This window comes from Giraffa tippelskirchi, chromosome 5 (assembly GCF_054371585.1).
Source record: "Giraffa tippelskirchi isolate mGirTip1 chromosome 5, T2T-mGirTip1v1.2.pri, whole genome shotgun sequence".
Lineage (NCBI taxonomy): Eukaryota > Metazoa > Chordata > Mammalia > Artiodactyla > Giraffidae > Giraffa > Giraffa tippelskirchi.
In genome coordinates this window covers 189,554,099-189,573,647 of record NC_137279.1, presented here as the reverse complement: position 1 = coordinate 189,573,647, position 19,549 = coordinate 189,554,099, and the positions used below count along the sequence as shown (strand labels likewise).

Below are 19,549 nucleotides of genomic sequence, written 5' to 3'. Positions count from 1 at the left end.
TAATTAAAATCCCCTCTAAGGGAATGTCAGGAATCATTTCGAATGCATATACCTTTCTTTCCCATCAGGGAACACGTGACAGGTGTTGTTCCCTGTTTGGAGTGGTCCCTAGTTCCTCTCTGGACTTCCCAAGTGGTGCTCGTGGTAAAGAACCTGCCTGCCAATGCAGGAGACACAGGAGATACAGGTTCGATTCCTGGGTTGGGAAGATCCCCTGGAGGAGGAAATGGCAACCCACTCCAGTATTCTTGCCTGAAGAATCCAGTGGACAGAGGAAGCTGGTGGGCTACAGTCCATGGGGTCGCAAAGAGTCAGACACGACTGAAGCAGCTTAGCGTGCATGCATGCTTGTTCCTGTCTGGGTGCAGCAGTACCGTCCCCAACTCTACTTGAGAGAAGACCCGCGGGAGAGGAAGCCAGCTTGGGACCATCCACGTGGAAAGTGGGACCCAGAGCACCCCAGAGCTCACGCCCACCCTGGGCCCCCGACAGGAAGCCTCTGCAGTGTCGCCCAGCCTGGGTGTGGCCTCGGCTCTGGGGAGAGACGGCTTCCTTAGGATATCCCTGGAAGGAGGAGCTGCTGAGTCTCCATTGTTTGGGGAAAGATTCAAGGTCAAGAGCGGTGGCTGACCACTGCCCAGTCAGCATTCTGAGACACAGGCCCCCAGTTCCTGGGGAGGCACTGCCTACTGGTGAGCGATACTGACGCCTCCTGGGGACACAGGGACATCGTGGTCCCTGACCTGGAGGAGGGTCCAGCCCCTGCCTACACGCGGAGCCACCTCTGTCTTTAGTGACTCTTCCCTGCCGCTTTTCTCCCGTGTCCTTCCATCAGTCTTTCTGAGAAGATCCTTCTAAGTGTCTTATTGGATAACCACCCAGAGCTCACCTCAAATCTGCCAGTACGAGCCAACTACTAAGTTAACATCATCCATTCACGTTTAAAGAACCGCGCGACTGCATAAAGCTCTGCTTTAACCACACAGAGCACACACGTGCAGCTCATGGACCATGTCTGTTAGACAATGAATGCGTTCTTGGCATATGTTTCTTTACAGTTGAACTGTCATAAATGGGCCACAAGCAATTCTCTACTGAAATGAAGACCATTTTATGGTCTTTAAAAGTATTTTATTCACTTTTATACCCAAAACTACAGAAATACCTAGTAATCTCATTCCTGGAAGACTTTTTATTTTATTTTTGAAAGCTTAATGACTTTAAGACTTAATGAGTGTTACTCATTAAGTAGGATTCAGTTAGTGGGATAGTTCTCCACCAAGACACTGTAAGACAACTTCTGTTTCTCTCACCCACTTAGCATAAATCTTAAATCAGCACTTTTACCACAGTTCATAAGATACATAGTTTTAGAGTTAAACTTTTCTTATTCCATAGCAAGTGATGATGTCACTGGAAAGATCCAAGTACAGGTTTGTGTTCCAGGCTTCTTAAGATATTTGTTTTTAATTATTTTAGTGAATCTTCTCCAATTTTATGTGAATATTTTACACATATTGTTTGTATTAAACAAATATTCAAGTTCAAACCCTGAACTTGTACTTCCTTGATATGGGTCAGATACATCATCCCAAATTCCATGTACAGTGAAAAATTGCTTCCTTCTGGAAATGGCAACCCACTCCAGTGTTCTTGCCTGGAGAATCCCAGGGACGGCGGAGCCTGGTGAGCTGCCGTCTATGGGGTCGCTAAGAGTCAGACACGACTGAGTGACTTCACTTCCACTTTTCCCTTTCATGCACTGGAGAAGGAAATGGCAACCCACTCCAGTGTTCTTGCCTGGAGAATCCCAGGGATGGCGGAGCCTGGTGAGCTGCCGTCTATGGGGTCGCATAGAGTCGGACACGACTGAAGCGACTTAGCAGCAGCAGCAGCTGATAGCACACTATTTTAAATATATTTCATAAAATAAAATTTCAGTCAACCAAAGGCTGGAGTCATTGAGTTAACATCTATCCCAATAGCATTTGGCTTGAATCTCAGTGATGAACTTGCGTCTATTTTTTTTTAAACTTTAAACATTTTATTTTATATTGGAGTATCAATGTTGTGGTAGTTTCAGCTGAACAATGAAGGGCCTTAGCCATACGTATACATACGTCCATTCTCCCCCACATTGCTCTCCCATCCAGGCTGGCACATAACATTGAGTTCCATGTGCTGTACAGTAGGTCCTTGCTAGTTATGCATTTTGAATTGAGTCTTTTTTTAACCACCTTGAATCATAGAACAAAGAACATTTTAAACATAGTTATATTTACAGTTCTTCAATCTAAAGAAAGACCAGGCTGAACCAAATCATAAGGCTCCTAGAAATGAAACTGGAAAAGATGAAACATCTCAGAGGGCTATACTGGACAGTATTTGAATGTGATCTATCAGAGTTCCAGCAACCCAAGCCCCATTTAATTTCATTGGGAGTTTCATTTATTAAGGAATACTATCTTCATGTTTTTCCCCAATTAGTATAAATGGCCAGTGTGCTGGCTACATGCCCACGTCCCCACCTCAGAGCAGTGGTTTTGTCATCTGTAAACAGTACAGAAGAGCTTAACATGCTCCTAAAGAATTACTACACTCACAGCTTTTGACATTTTGTCTTTCACATTAAAATGATTTCCCTTATAAGCCTTTGTTCCTTATAGATATTTCTTTTAAACTATTATGCTATGGAGTTAAAAGGAAACATCAATTTCATGAAGGATTAATGATCTACTACAGCTTGCAGATGCTAACTGAATTTATAATTATGGGCCTGTTACATTACTATTATTGGGTAATTTCTAACTCATATTTGTACCATTATGAAGGCTGAGGAAAGGGCAGACTTCAGGAGTTATAGCTGGTCTCAGATGTCCAAAGGTATAATTCTGATTAATAGGAAACATCAGATATACCCATGGATGAGTGAAAGTATTGTCTTTAAAAAGCCTAATTCATCCCCAAATTGTAGAAACAGTTCAAACATCAATTTATTTGTGTACATACGAATGTACTTTGAATTAGATCTGGTTAAAGTTTTCTACATTTGTGAGGATTAACATAAACACTGCAGATTTGATGTATTTGCTCAGAGAATCGATGGTCTTCTTTTTCCCCAGGACCGTTGAGTCTCTGTATAAGGAACTCGTGGAAGAAGGTTTACTGATCCAGGCACTGAAAGTCAACCTCTCAGATTACATTGGTAAAGTACACCAAGCATGATGCATGTGTGTGTCGCATATGTATGTCACCCTTTGGGGTTCAAGGGCACCTCAGAGGGAGCTACGTTTCATCTGTGTTTTATCTAAAATCTGGCCCCTACTGGCTTGTAGTAAATGTTTGTTGGGTTGAATTGGTTTGACCTCTTCCTGCGCTGGGATCTAGTAGGTTTGACTGTCTCCCTTAATGTAGGAGGAGCAGGTTTCCAAACCTACTAGGCAGGCTCCCTAGGGCATTCTTTCTGGCTGAAGCTGAATTGAGGAAATGAAGAATTGTTCATGCTCTCATGATTATCAAAATGCCCTAGAGGCAGCACCTGGTACTTCCAACACAGAGTCCTTTTACGAGAAATTCCTTCCAGAATTCTATCTAGGGGTCACCATGGGAGTAATAGGGAGGAATGCGCTCAACCGCTCAGTCTTGTCCGACTCTTTGTGACCCCATGGACTATAACCTGCCAGGCTCCTCTGCCCATGGAATTTCCCAGGCAAGAATACTGGAGTGGGTTGCCATTTCCTACTCCAGGGGATCTTCCCGACCCAGAGATGGAACCCACGTCTCTTGCATCTCCTGAATTGGCAGGCAGGTTCTTTACCACTGAGCCACCTGGGAAGCCCCAGTTAGGAGGAATGAGGAGAGGACATTTGCTATCACCGTCTTCAGCTGATGTCTCTCTCTTAATGTTTAGAAAAACAAGCCCGAGGACCTGAAAACGTATTTAAAGCTTAAAATCCTTCCTATTTCCTTCCACCCTAATACAAACGTCATTTTCACTTTTGTGCATCTACAGTCAGTGAGGACATTCTCCCACCGAACCGCAAAAAGATAATCACACTCAAAAATTTTTACATCATACAGTTACCTAATATCTAGTTAATAATCAGTTTTTCCCGATAGTCCTAATTATGTCCTTTGTAACTGTCTTTCTCAATCCAGAATACCATCCGTGATCATGGAGGTGATGGTCATATATCATTTTCATTCCTTTGCATGTCATGCTAAGTTGCTTCAGTCATGTCTGACTCTTTGCAGCCCTATGGACTGCAGCCCACAAGGTTCCTCTGTCCATGGAATTCTCCAGGCAGGAATACTGGAGTGGGTTGCCCTTTCCTTCTCCAGGGGATCTTCCTGACTCAGGGGTCGAACCCACGTCTCCTGCATTGGCAGGTAGACTCTTTAGAGCCACCGGGAAGCCTTTCATTCCTTTTATCTGCACCAGTTTACAGGCTTTTTCAGTCCTTCCCAACATTGACAGCTTTAAAGTGTCTGAGCTGTTTTACAAACTGCCTTTCAGCTGGGTTGGGTTGATGGTTTCCTCCTGACTTGATTTATGTTGAACATTTTTAACAGGAAAAAAATAGGCAATATTGTGTCATTCTCAGCCTTTCACACTGGAGGCATATTATGAAGCTTTGTCCCATCACTGGTGATGTGAAGTTTCACTTCCTCAGATCCCTCCATTGTAAAGCATCATTTTCTCCTTTATAATCAATGATAATCTATGGGAGATCCTGGAGTCTCTGGAGATTCTACTCCCAACCATGTTAAAGGTTTTAGCACCCACTGATGATCTTTGCCTGCATTGATGGTTGCTCTGGTGGTCATAAAGGGGGTGTGTTCCAGTTCTATCTCCTCTTCTTTATTTATTAGGTGCCATTCTTCTGGAAAAATTCCCCCCCACCTTCCTTTTAAAATTGTTGTGATATTAGTGTGGACACATGGACTCTTTTTTCTTTTTTTAATTGTATTGTAACCCATATCCATGTGATTCATTCCAGTGTTTACAATGACCCAGTTTCAGCCTGCGGGAGCAAAAAGGCTAACATTTCCCTTGGATCAAAAAATGATACTTTAATCCCTTTGAAATAGAGACACATTTCCTTCTTGGGCACTTGGAATAACCTTCATTTTTCCTAATGTTAGAAGATTTTACCAGGCTGTGTATTGAAATATGTATTGGGTTTCTATTTATTTCTTGTTTCTTCTTCAAGGACTGTAGGATTTTTTCCTGGATTGCCTTGATTATGTTCTGTTAATTCTGTTTATATGAAAAAATACCACTGTTAGCAGAAGTCTATCTCTTTACTTACAGTTGAGATCTCTGAGTTCTGTCTGCTTTCTCCCTTCATATCATGTCTTTTATCGCTTCACTGAATTCCTGGTATTAGTACAGAGCCTGGCAGATGGTAGAGTCTTAAAAGAATTGTTGTTGTTCAGTTGCTAAGTCGTGTCTGACTCTTTGCGACCGCATAGACTGCAGCACGCCAGGCCTCCCTGTGCTCCATTACTTCCCAGAGTTTTCTCAAACTCATGTCCACTGAGTAGTCAGTGATGCCATCCAACCATCTCATCCTCTGCTGCCCCCTTCTCCTCCTGCCCTCAATCTTTCCCAGCATCAGGGTCTTTTCTAAAGAGTCAGCTCTTCACATCAGGTGGCCAAAGTATGGGAGTTTCAGCTTCAGCATCAATCGTTCCAATGAATATTCAGGATTGATTTCCTTTAGGATTGACTGGTTTGATCTCCTTGCAGTCCAAGGGCCTCTCAAGAGTCTTCTCCAGATCCACAATTCGAAAGCATCAGTTCTTCAGTGCTTGAAGAATTAATGGGCGTATTTCTCACCTTCTTCTTGGTTTCTTACCCATCTTGGACTTTCTCAGTGAGCTCTTTTGTCAGTTTCTGGATAGCATCTTAAAGTTGCCTGAGGTTAAAGCAGATAGAAATCAGCCTCTGAAGAGTGACCTCAAATGGAAACCACCCAGTCCAGCAAAACAGTCAAGCTGCCTCCAGGCTTGGCTCCCTCTTGCCTTTTCCATGTTTTTCTCATTTCTCACAGTTAAGGTTCTTATCTTGAAAAGGTGGCAGTGGATCCTCCCAGATCCCCGCATAAAAAATAGACAAAGCAAAAGCCCACGGACAGCATTTACACCAAAACAAAATGACCCAAGTGTCCTTCAAAGCCCAAAGTACCAGCCACTGGGGACAAAAAAAACAGAAGAACCCCAAAGTAGCCAGCAAGCACTCCCTGGAGAGCAGAGCGGACCCAGGTAGTAACCGCCGCCAGAACCGGGAGGGGTTTGCCCGCTGCACCAGCAGATGCATGACAATGCGCAGCCTCAGAAAGTCTGAACAACTGAGAACAGTCCAACCTCTGGACACTCTTGAAGTTGACCCTTCAAAGACAGGGCCTTATACTGCGAGGAAGCTCTCGGGAATAGAATTGAACTGGAACAACTGAATAGGAACAATAGAGATGAAGGAGAGAAAAGATCCAGAATAAATTGGGGGAGGGGAACAGAGCCAGGACATCACAAGAAGCCACCATGCTGATAACAGATATGAAAGCACAGAAGACAAAGGGCTCTATGGGGGCTACCCTGACCCCAACTATCTCCTCAGCATACAGGAGTATTAGCTCATAAATTTAAGCAATGAAAAGTTCAAGGTCAAAGCCCATGCAAAGCTTCTATTTAAAAAAAAAGGAAGAATAAGGAGCAAAGTAACATCACCGAAAGATGTGCTCATAGAACAGACATACCTGGAACCTACTCTTTCAAACCAAGCAAATAAACATTAAGGAAATTGTAGAAGGGATTTATAGAAGATATGTAAGAATACACAAAATGGAATTAGAAAAATGCAGAAAGGAGTCGGAAAACGAAATTACTGTGAATACAAGAATGAATAAAGTCAACAAACCAAGCTTTAAGGGGAATGAAATGTGAAAGACAGAAATTTTTAAAATAGAACTAGAAGTGAAAAGCGAGATTAAAAGATTTACAAAGAAAGCAACAAACACTAAAGGTAGGCAAAGAAAATCCACACAGGCAGGCAAAGATAATACACATCCCTGAAGAGGAAAACCAAAGCAAAGGCAGAGAGCACATACCGAGAGTTTTTATTCATGAAAAATTTCCCAAAACAGAAGTGGAAACCACATAATGGATGATTATACTTTGTATGTGGGACCATCAACTCCAATGGACCAACACCAAGACGTATTCTAATAAAAGTACCAGACTTAGGGAAGGAGAAATACCTTTGGGCATTACCCCTTCTCCTTTTCTGGCTCAAAGCTGGACAAGCAGGGCAGGTTGTCTGTGCTTCACCAATTCCCCATCCAGGCTGGAGTTGTTTGGGGGTGCTTAGCATGTGTCAATCCACTCTCTTCTCAACACCACACAAATCCCAAAACCCACTAGGGTCATAGCCGCTAAGACTGAAAGAGACTCGGAAGAGAGGACATTCAAGTTCGTCATGTCTGGCCCCCCAAGGCTCAGCTCCCAACACTCCCCCCTGCCACCGCCTGGTCCCTTGCTCTGCCCCTCCACATCTGCCCAGCTCTGAGCACTGGCCCTGTGTCCGAAAGCCAGCTCCCACTACAGGCTCAGGTATGCCAGAGATACCTTACCCTTTATATCACTGTCATTTAGCATCACAGCTGCTAAGCTGCGAGGTTATTCAAACGCAGTCCTTCTTACAGCGACATGCTTTATTTTCTTGGGCTCCAAAATCACCGCAGATGGTGACTGCAGCCGTGAGGTTGAAAGACGCTTGCTCCTTCTAAGAAAAGTTATGACAAACCTAGACAGTATATTAAAAAGCAGAGACATTATTTTCCCAACAAAGGTCCATCTAGTCAAGGCTATGGTTTTTCCAGTAGTCTTGTATGGATGTGAGAGTTGGACTCTAAAGAAAGCTGAGTGCCGAAGAATTGATGCTTTTGAATTGTGGTGTTGGAGAAGACTCTTGAGAGTCCCTTGGATTGCGAGGAGATCCAGCCAGTCCATCCTAAAGGAAATCTGTCCTGAATATTCATTGGAAGGACTGATGCTGAAGCTGGGACTCCTATACTTTGGTCACCTGATCCAAAGAACGGACTCATTGGAAAAGACCCTGATGCTGGGAAAGATTGAAGGCAGGAGAGAAAGGGATGACAGAGGATGAGATGGTTGGATGGCATCACCAACTCGATGGACATGAGTCTGAGCAAGCTCTGGGAGTTGGTGATGGACAGGGAGGCCTGGCGTGCTGCAGTCCATGGGGTCACAAAGAGTCGGACATGACTGAGAGACTGAACTGAAATGAACTGAACTACGAGCCCCATCCGTACCCCAGCTATCAAGGCCCCCAGTTCCCAGGAGACATGCAAAGGCTGGGGAGCTATTCTGGTGCCCTCCAAGACACCACGGCTCCCACGGGGGGCCACTCCTGTCACCCAGTACAGTCTCTCAGCGAGGGCTCTCTCCCCTCCCTCGTCCTCCAGGACACAAGCCTGATGCCCACTGACCAGAGACCCACTGACCAGCTCTCCACTCAGGCTGGGAATGTCTCCCCGCTCCCGCCCTCTGAAGCTGCTGCCTTCTGGGATGCTGGTCCTTTGTGCCTCAGTTTCCATGATTATGAGGATAATAACAGCAAGTGCCTCGCTCTACTGTTGTGAGAGTTTAATGAGTGAGGAGATGGGGTACCCAAGGCCATGCAGGCACAGAGCTGGCTGTCTCCCTGTGTCACTGGGGTCTGATCTCTCCCAGCCTTCCGCAGGCTCAGGGTTTGCCAACAAGAGGCCTTGTGACTTCTTGGTGCCTCTGTTTCCCTCTCTCCCTGTGCATGTCACAGAAGCAGGAGGCGCCGAGGTGGCTACTGCTCGAGGGGAAAATGCAAAGGGGACAAATGCAGCAAATGCTCCCCTAAATTACCCTTTTCATACTGTCCAAGGGGTTGTCCAAGCAAGAATACTGTAGTGGGTTGCCATTTCCTTCTCAGAGAAGACTCTTGAGAGTCCCTTGGACTGCAAGGAGATCCAACCAGTCCATCCTCAAGGAAATCAACCCTGAATATTCATTGGAAGGACTGATGCTGAAGCTGAAACTCCAGTCTTTGGCCACCTGATACAAAGAGTCGACTCATTGGAAAAGACCCTGATGCTAGGCAAGATTGAAGGCAGGAGGAGAAGGGGGCGACAGAGGATGAGATGGTTGGATGGCATCACCGACTCAATAGACATGAGTTTGAGCAAACTCTGGGAGATAGTGAATGACAGGGAGGCCTGGTGTTCTGCAGTCCATGGGGTCACAGAGAGTCAGACACGACGAAGCGACTTAGCACGGAGTAGAATGGAAACATTAGAAACTGATTCCACCTTGGTTTCCTAATATTTTTTATTTCTCATCTTTTTGTTCAATATTTATTTGTTTGGCTGTACCAGGTCTTGGTTGCGGTATGTGGGATCTAGTTCCCTGACCAGGGATTGAACCCAGGCCCCCTGCATTGGGAATGCAAAGTCTTAGCCACTGGACCACCAAGGAAGTCCCTATTTCTCATTATTTTTTGTGTGCTTGTATGTTCCTGTTCTTTGCATTTATTTCCTCTTTCTGTGTTCATTCGCCGGGGCTGCTGTAACAGGTACCACAGTGGGGCGGAGGGGGCAGCTTAAACAACAGAAAATTACTCTCTCCCAGCTCCGAAGGGCAGAAGTCCAAGGCCAAGGTGTCAGCGGTGTTGGTTCATTTTGGAAACTCTGAGCTCTTCCAGCTCCCCCCTCTGTCCTGCTCCCTGGACCCTTACTCCCTGGAGGCTGAGCTGTCCTTGGGCTCACGTGGCCTGCACTGACCTCATCCTAGCAACTGGTGTCTTACCCTGGTGGTGTGCAGTCAGTCACTGGCGTCCCTTGGCTTCTGCTATATCTCCCATCTCTGCCTCCATCCTCACGTGACCTCCTCCCTGTATGTGTGTGTGTCTGTCTCCAAACTTCCCCTTTTTATAAAGGACACCCTCTTTTTGGATTAGGACCCACCCTAAGAATCCACCAGGGATTGAACCCACGTCACCTGCATTGGGAGGCGGATTCTTTATAATGAGTCACCAGGGAAGCCCCACTCAGACACATTTTAAATGTTTCTTAGAGCCAAGGCTAAAGGGAGAGTTTAGGCTTTCTATATCCTATGTGTAGGGCTTCCACAGTGGCTGAGTGATAAAAAATGTGCCTGCCAATGCAGGAGATGTGGGTTCGATCCCTGGGTTGAGAAGATCCCCTGGAGAAGGAGATGGCAGCCCACTCCAATATGCTTGCCTGGAAAATCCCATGAACAGAGTAGCCTGATGGGCTACAGTCCGGAGGTTCACAAAAGAGTCGGACACGACTTAGCGAGTAAACAACAAACACTCTAAGAACCTCAGCTTAGTTCATCTCCTCTGCAACAACCCTATTTCCAAACAAGGTCACATTCTGAGATACTGGGAGTCGGGGCTTCCACAGACGGATTTTAAGAGGGCAGGTCGACCCACGACGCGTTCCTGTTTCTCACCCTGCTGCTGTCCTAGGTCTCCTAGCCCTTTTTCATGCTTTCTGTCTCCAGTGCCTTTTCACCCACTATTTCCGTCTTCCCTCCCTCATGGAAGACCTCGTGTCTGCAAGGAATCCTGAAGTCTCTAAGTACTGAACGAGTCCACGGGAAAAGTCGATTACAGCTTCCATGCTGGGAAATAGCACAACGTAGTAACACGCGTTCGGAATGAGTCTCATCACCTGGCGAATGGTCCTTCCCTCTCTTGAAACCAGCACCCACCAGTTCAGCTTCATTTGTCCAGATAAAATCTGCTGGGGTCTACAAAACAGGGCACATCTGGGTATTAGTTTTGATTTACTTAAGCAGGGAAAGGGGGTCACTTTCGTATCCCCTCTGGTGTCATGTTTACAGCAAGAAGCGCTGGCTGAACAGTGGCTGCAGGAAGCCTTCCTGCTCCAGTGAAGGCGAAATTAACCACTCTTCTGTTTATTACCTGCTCATTACAGAGCATGGGGCTCCGAAGCTGTAAGGCGACCTTTCATCACTCATCTCCTTCTCCAAGACCACTGTCCTTGCCAAGGACTTTTTTCATGTGGAGGCTCTGAAAGGCTATCATCCACAACAAAACAGCAATCACTATCTAGTTTTTAACTCTCATTTTCTTAGCACTTGAAAATGCTTTAAAGCCTTCAATATTTTCAGGACTTTATAGGCACATAGATGCATTCATGTTCTTTTAGTGTTTTCATGCACACATAAAGGTATTGTCGTATGTATATAACATTGGGAGCTCTGCAAGATCCCAAGTGTTATGAAAAGAAAAAGAAAAAAAAATCAAGGAATTGTGATTCATTTATGGATTATTTTTTCTTCAGATTCAGGTACAGATCAAGAGAGAATCAAGTGAGCGTGTAAAAGTCCATCCTCATGACAAATGGAGCCAGCCAAACTAATTTTCCTGGTGACCTTATCTAAATTAGTTGGAAAATAACACTTCAGATTTATGACTAGTTACAATTAAGCTCTTTGAAGCCTTCTAATTAAACCTGTAAAGATTTATTTCGATATTATTCCTTTGGTAATCCTTTAAAAATGATAAAAATGTTAATGAATATCACCCTCAAAAGGAGATATTTCTGTTTATCCTAAATTAGACTCAGATCCTTCCTTTCAAATGATTGCATTTCGGGTTCAGATTCACAAAATTCCAATACAAATTTCACATCCATCTTAAATAAGTTGTTTTTAAAGTTTGTGCAAATGTTAGACATAATCTCTTGGAATAAAAATTAAACTAAACCTGTTTAATTGACTTTGTATGCCCTTCATTTTAGCACTTTGCTCTTCACATATGTAACATTCAAAGGTTATTTTTCAAAATACTAGGAGGTTAGTCAGACTCAACATAATTCCCAGTTATTGTAGTGAGTATAGAAATGTTTCTGTGGCTGGAAGTTCTTCTTCAAGCCTTTATCTAAAAAGAACACATGTAAACCCATGGCTGATTCGTGTCAGTGTATGGCAAAAACCACTACAATATTGTAAAGTAATTAGCCCCCAACTAAAATAAATACATTTATTTTAAAAAAAAGTTCTTCATGATGACTCTTCCATAATACAATTACATTTGCTCAGAAATATTAAATTTGCATTCTCTGTCCATTTTTGTTGTTGTTGTTGTTCAGTTGCTAAGTCGTGTCCAGCTCTTTGTGACCCCACGGACTGTAGCACACCAGACTCCTCTGTCCTCCACTGTCTCCCAGAGTTTGCTCAAGTTCATGTCCATTGAATCGGTGATGCCATCCAACCATCTCATCCTCTGCTGCCCCCATCTCCTTTTGCCCTCGAATTTTCCCAGCATCAGGGTCTTTTCCAGTGAGCTGGCTCTTCACATCAGGTGGCCAAAGTATTGGAGCTTCAGCATCAGTCCTTTCAGTGAATATTCAGGGCTGATCTCCTTTAGGATGGACTAGTTGGATCTCCTTGCAGTCCAGGGGACTCTCAAGAGCCTTCACTTGTTAATTCTGCAAACGACTGAACTATGCGGCTCAGACCGGCATAGTTTCCCGTTCACTCATCCTCTGTTTCTTTTCTCCCCAGGTGAGTACAGCTACCTGGGCACTAGCCTTCGCCAGGTGTCCATAGAGCCCATGCCTTCCCTCCTGGACGTCCGACAGCTCGTCACCCTGTACGGGATCCTGCCGCTAGGTAAGGGCCCCTCCTGCCTTGCTGTGCCTGTGCTAGAAGCAGAGGTGTCTGCTCGTGTCTTCTTGGTTGTCGTCAGCGTGCACTGCAGCTCAACTCTTCCTGCCGAGGATTGGGATTAAGGGTCGTTCCGCTGGATTGAGGCGTCCTGGAGCACCCAGCAAGGTACCGCCTGGGAAGCACGGCTGTAGCACCTTTGAGTGTCTGCTTAGCGTTCTTTTCTTTTTATTGCAGTACAGTGGTTTCACAGCGTCGTGTTAGTTTCTACCGTACAGCAAAGTGAATCAGCCACACATACATACATCCCCTCCCTTTTGGACTTCCTTCCCATTCAGGTCACCACAGTGCCTTAAGTAGAGTCCCCTATGCTGTCTGCTATACAGTGTGTTGTCATGAGTTACCTATTTCATGCTAGTACCAAGAGTGTATATGTCAGTCCGAGTCTCCCCCCGCTTTCCCCCTTAATATCCGTATGTTTGTTCTCCACATCTGTGTCTGTCTTTCTGCTTTGCAAATAAGATCATCTGTACCGTTTTTCTAGATTCCACGTATATGAGTTAAAAGTGAAAGTGAAGTCACTCAGTCATGTCTGACTCTTTGCAACCGCATGGACTGTAGCCTGCCAGGCTCCTCCATCCATGGGATTCTCCAGGAAAGAGTACTGGAGTGGTTTGGCATTCCCTTCTCCAGGGGATCTTCCTGACCCAGGGATCAAACCCGGCTCTCCTGCATTGCAGGCAGACACTTTACTGTCTGAGCCACCAGGGAAGCTATGAGTTAATACACAATATTTGTTTTTCTCCTTCCGACTTACTTCACTCTGTATAACACTCTCCGGGTCCATCCACGTCTCTGCAAATGACCAGTTTCGTTCCTTTTTATGGCTGAGTAGTATTCCATTGCGTGTACGTACCATACCTCCCCTACTCATTCCTCTGCCGATGGACGTTTAAGTCGCTTTCATGTCTTGGCTGCTTAAACTTCTGGGCTTAAATCCCTGATGGCCAAACTCTGGAGAAATGATAGACGAAGCAAGCCCCTGCCATTCAAAGTAAGCTCAGCCTGAGGTTGAGCTCACCTTTTATGCGGAGGCTCTGTCACCAGGGCCTTAAGAGAACCAGCCCTTCCGTGGAGCTCTATTTCATAGATCTGAAGAACCAAGACTCTGCCAGCTTCCACTGAGGTTCCGTCACGATTGTTCAAACAGACCAGTGTCTGCAGGACAGTCTGGGCTTGCCCTCGGGAATCCCTGCTGCCCTCCTTCACTTTGGTGTATGTGCTCATGACTTTGGTCTGTGTGTGACCCGAGTCTCTGGGTCAGGGCTGGAACCCCGGCCAGGCCCTGCTCTGATGACCATCCTGAACTGTAAATCGCCTTTTATTTAATTTGCTTTAAAGTGGGATGGGAATAGTTTGGACACTTCTTATCTTATTCCACTTTTCTTTCGCCTTTTTTGCTGCATCTCATGGCATGTGGGATCTTAGTTCCCCAACCAGGGATGAAAACCCGGCCCCCTGCAGTGGGAATTAGGAGACTGAGCCCCTAGACCTCCAGGGAAGTCCCTCAACTTTGACTTAAATAAGAACTTAAAGTTCAGGACTTGCCTGCTGATTCCACGGAGAATCTGCCTGCCAATGCAGGGGACACGGATTCCATCCCTGATCCGGGAAGATCGGAGCAGCTAAGCCCATGCACCACAGCGATTGAGCCTGAGCTCTAGAGCCTGGGAGCTGCAACCACTGAGCTCATGTGCGGCAACTACTGAAGCCTGCGGGCCCTGGGATCCGTGCTCCACAGCAGGAGAGGCCACCGTCGTGGGAAGCCCTCGCACCACAACGAGAGAGGAGTCCCCGCTCACTGCAAGCTGAGACAGCCGCTCACGCAGCGGTGAAGACCCAGCGCAGCCAAAAATAAATAAATGAATAATTTTAAAAAGAACCTAAACCTACTGGCAAGAAATAGCTCATTCTTCTTTCAACTTCATGTCAGAAGTAGTACGTGGAATTAGGGGTCAACATAGTGCCGTGCAAGCTGCTCAGTCGTGTCCGACTCTTTGAAACCCCATGGACGATAAAGTCCATGGAATTCTCCAGGCCAGAATACTGGAGTGGGGAGCCTTTCCCTTCTCCAGGGGATCTTCCCAACCCAGGGATCAAACGCAGGTCTCCTGCATTGCAGGCGGATTCTTTACCAGCTGAGCCACAAGGGAATCCTAGGGGTCAACATAAATAAGATGCATATATAACATAAACAAATACATAATCCTTGGGCATTTGCATTATTTGGGGTCAATAATATCAGTATACAGCCCTTAGATGATCCATGTAAGTAAACAGATGACCCTAAACCCCCATCACAGCGTGGTGGAAGGCAGTAGAGAGCCAAGAACACCAAGAGGTGACAAGATCTTCAGGGAACACCTCACAAATGAGGCTGTGGTGGAATTGCATCATTGACAGGTGAGAGGTGTCATCTCCAGGCTGCCTTGAGGGTCCCAGGAAGAAGTGTGCCCAGGAAGCATCCTGCCCAGACCCTCCTTTTGTCACTGAGAAACCTGGCGTCCTCGTGGGGGGTTGCCCTCCCCAAGCCGCAGACCCAGCAAGGCCTTTGTTCCCATGACCTGTTCGCAGGTTTGCAACCTTCCAACAAGTCAGACAGAGAAACCCGCTCCCGTGGCAGATTGCGAGGGCTCCATCTAAATACCATACGTCTGTAATAGCATCCGATTATAAAAGGAAGTGTGCGTGTTGGCCTGACTGTTCAGGTCACCTCTGCCAGGGTGAGAGATCCTTTGTCTGGACAGCCTCTCTCTGCCGTCGTGGAAACGGGTCTGCTTCATCGTAACACGATATTGTCACCCTCGCCAACTGTGGATGAAGCGTGCCTGGGTTATTTCATTTTAGAGAGAAGGTGCTCAAAACTACTTTCCAGCCTTTTGTGGCATGTAGCTGCTGCTGCTGCTAAGTCGCTTCAGTCGTGTCCGACTCTGTGCGACCCCATAGACGGCAGCCCATCAGGCTCCGCCGTCCCTGGGATTCTCCAGACAACAATACTGGAGTGGGTTGCCATTTCCTTCTCCAGTGCTTGAAAGGGAAAAGTGAAAGTGAAGTCGCTCAGTCGTGTCCGACTCTTAGCGACCCCATGGACCGTAGCCTACCAGGCTTCTCCATCCATGGGATTTTCCAGGCAAGAGTACTGGAGTGGGGTGCCATTGCCTTCTCCAGTGCTTGAAAGGGAAAAGTGAAAGTGAAGTCGCTCAGTCGTGTCCGACTCTTAGCGACCCCATGGACCGTAGCCTACCAGGCTCCTCCATCCATGGGGTTTTCCAGGCAAGAGTACTGGAGTGGGGTGCCATTGCCTTCTCCGGTGGCATGTAGCAGGCAACCATAAATATTCGTTCTGATGACGCAGATCAGTTCCCTGTGTCTTGTCAATCACACACAAAGAAAGAGAAGCACAGTCATAATTAGAATATTGATATAGTCCCAGCTGACCCAGAAGAGCCCAGCAGTAGACCCAAAACAGACTAGTGTGACAGCGGATGTTCTGACTGCAGCCCTCTACAGGATTTCATTCCATCCACTCCTTAACTAGTTAGTGCCAACATGTGCTCTGATGGTGTTCAGAATGATGGGAGAGATCAAACCCGAGTCCCAGTCTGGACTCAGAGGAGATGGACAGTGAGGTGGAGAGCTCAAGCCAGGGACATCTGAGGGACCCAGTGATTCGCGTCACTTCATTATCAAGGGTCGGGTTCACTCCACCCCCACTGACAGGCCAGACTCCAGGGCAGGAGAGACCAACACAGACGTAATGCATAACACAGGGGACTCTGCTGATTATTCTATACTCACCTAAAGGAGAAGAGAACTTGAAAAATAATAGGTACACATATGTGTGTAACTGAACCACTTTGCTGTACACCTGAAGCCAACACAACGTTGTTAATCAACTGTACTCCAATATAAAATAAAAATTCAAAAAAAGGACCCAGGCTACCGCCATCTGGGTCTCAGTTTTTCCCCTTTTCCCCTTGTATCTACCCGTCCACTTCACATTCATCTTCCCAAGCCTTCAAAGGGCATAGCGCTGTTGCTGACAAGCAGAGAATCCCCTGCCCCCTCCCCACAGAATGCCGGAGGTGAGTTATTGCAGGAATGTTCTTTAAAATTACAAGTTTAGGGAGAATGCTGGGGTGAGGGTGAGAGAGAAGTGATGTATTGGACACCCAAAGAGACCCGACAGCTCCACCTTGACATACAAATCAAAGGTGTCACCGAGCCGGCTGAGACAGGAGGCGTGCCCCTGGTGAGAATGCTTTCAACACATCCATCACTGTTGTCGAGACTGGGGTCATGCCGTGGAGTCATGGCCTTGAGGGATCCTGACCTAAGAACCACTTGTTGTTTTGGCAGGATCTTAGAGCCTCTGCTTCTGCCTTTTTTTAGGTTCTGCAGCCGTGCACGAGAAAGCCCCTTTGGTGAAATCCCTGCTGTTGGCCGGACCATCTGGGGTGGGGAAGAAGATGCTGGTCCATGCCATCTGTACTGAAACGGGAGCCAACCTCTTCAACCTGTCTGCCGCCAACATCACCGGGAAATACCCAGGCAAGAACGGCCTCCAGATGATGCTGCATGTGGTCTTCAAGGTATTCACCACATTTCCCGGCCTCCGGTTCCCCTCTTCCTTTCATATTACATTCTCAAATGCTGCAAGGTTAGATGGTTAGATGGCATTACCACCTCAACGGACATGAGTTTTGAGCAAACTCTGGGAGATGGTGGAGGACTGGGAAGCCTGGCAGGCTGCAGTTCATGGGGTCACAAAGAGCTGGACGTGACTTAGCAACCGAATGACAATAGTTTCCTTAAGTCACGGAGCACAGACCCTTTCCTTAACTGACATGCACATCCCTCTTAAACATCCCCTTTGCGTCCTCCGGTAAATTACTTTATTATTGCATCTCGCTGAGCGTCCAACACCCAGACACAGCTTCTCTCTTGGTAAGCACCCTACTGTGCCATTCAGATCAGCCTCCTCTGTCACGGGAATGTTCACATCTTCCCTCCTGCAGTGCTCACGTCTCCTTTAAAATTAAATCTTTTTTCAGCCCACCTCCCTCCAATAATGGCATCAGATATTTGCATTTGGGGGTATTTGTTCTCACATGGCTCTTGAATTGCAATCAGCTCCTCATATCCAACATAAGGAGGAACCCACAGCAATCTAAGCTGACCAGAATAGTGTAGATATTCAGTTACATAGCATCACAGACTCAATGGACATGAATCTCAGCAAACTCTAGGAGCTAGTAAAGGACAGGGAAGCCTGGTGTGCTGCAGTCCATGGGGTGGCAAAGAGTCGGACAGGACTTAGTGACTGAACAACAACAACAGCCCCGTGTCAGGTAGCAGGGTCCTAAAAGATGCTTCGAAACCCAGCGCTGTGATCTTAGAGAAACTCTTCACCTCCCTGGGTCTCTGTTTTATCATCACCAAAATAAAGGGGTCAAATCAAGCGATGCTGTCAGCCGTAAAAGCTATGATTCCATGACATAATTTAGATACAGATGGTGATGGATGGGTAGACTGTTGTTCTTGTTCAGTCGCTAAATCGTGTCCAGCTCTTCTGCGATCCCATGGACTGTAGCCCGCCAGGCTCCTCTGTCCACAGGATTTCCCAGGTAAGAATACTGGAATGGGTTGCCATTTCCCCCTCCATGGAATCTTCCTGACCCAGGGATAGAACTCACATCTTCTGCATTGAACAGGCAAGTTCTTTACCACTGAGCCACCTGGGAAGCTCAGATATATAGATAGATATTAATAGATAGATAGAGGCAAAATATACATGTATACATACACACAGAAGGATTGCCAAGTTTTAGAGTATTCTGACACTGAATGTATATTTATTTAATATTTATTTTTATTTATGTATTTTATTTGGCTATGCGGGTCTTAGTTGCAGCATGTGAAGCTTTAGTTGTGGCATTTGAACTCTTAGTTATGGCATGTGGGATCTAGTTCCCCCACCAGGGGTTGAATCCAGGCCCCCCTGCGTTTGGAATGCAGCATCTTAGCCACTGGACCACCAGGGAAGCCCCCACGTATTTATGTCTAATATGAAAACTGGACAGGATTTCATTTTCATTTGGTTTAGTACTTCAAGGTTGTCCTTAGGCTGTTCAATTCACATTTGGTTTCTAGAATGCCAGGTAAGTCAGCTTTGACTCTATCAAAACATACCTGTAACAAGTACTATCCAGTACATGGAGCTAGGTCTCAGCTTTGCATCTGCTTTTAGGGGAGATGGCTACACGTGGGCAGCTGCTCAGACAGGAGCAGCTCCTTTGCCGCCTTCTCCTAACAGACAAACAGGAGGAAGTGATGGCAGTGGGATTTCTTCTTCCAGCCACATGGACCCCACATTGTGTGAGTCAGGACATCTTGGGGCTTGTTTCTGTTTGACTGCGTTTTTTCCTGACTCTGTGCCACATGTTGCTTTTTCTTCATATTGTATCACTCTGTCGTATCATAATCATGCTCAGCCATGTCTGACTCTGCAACCCCATGGACTGTGGCAAGAATACTGGAGTGGGTTGCCATTTCCTCCAGGGAATCTTCCCAACCCAGGGATCGAACCCTCATGTCCTGTGTCTCCTGCACTGCCGGTGAATTCTTTATCCATTGAGCCATCGGGGAGACCTGTTTCTTCATATGATTAATAACTTTTTATTGTAGATTAGACATTGTGGATAATATGTTGTTGACACCCTGAAGCATGCTAGGCTTAGTTCTTACAGGCAGTTAAATTACTGGCTGATCAGCTTGA

General features: G+C 46.2%; 1 protein-coding gene and 1 non-coding gene across 4 annotated transcripts in view; one reads left to right on the top strand and one right to left on the bottom strand.

Moving 5' to 3' along the window:
* DRC11 (dynein regulatory complex subunit 11) overlaps positions 1-19,549 on the top strand; it is a 179,043-nt gene that overhangs the window by 122,918 nt on the left and 36,576 nt on the right. For all 3 annotated transcript variants that reach the window (XM_081491109.1, XM_081491108.1, XM_081491110.1), the window contains exons 13-15: positions 3,123-3,205; positions 12,610-12,717; positions 17,164-17,363. In XM_081491109.1, the coding sequence (XP_081347235.1) occupies positions 3,123-3,205; positions 12,610-12,717; positions 17,164-17,363 (391 nt within the window). The remainder of the gene's footprint in view (positions 1-3,122; positions 3,206-12,609; positions 12,718-17,163; positions 17,364-19,549) is intronic.
* On the bottom strand, positions 9,456-9,528 carry TRNAG-CCC (transfer RNA glycine (anticodon CCC)). The gene has a single exon. It is a non-coding gene; the product is annotated as a tRNA-Gly (tRNA).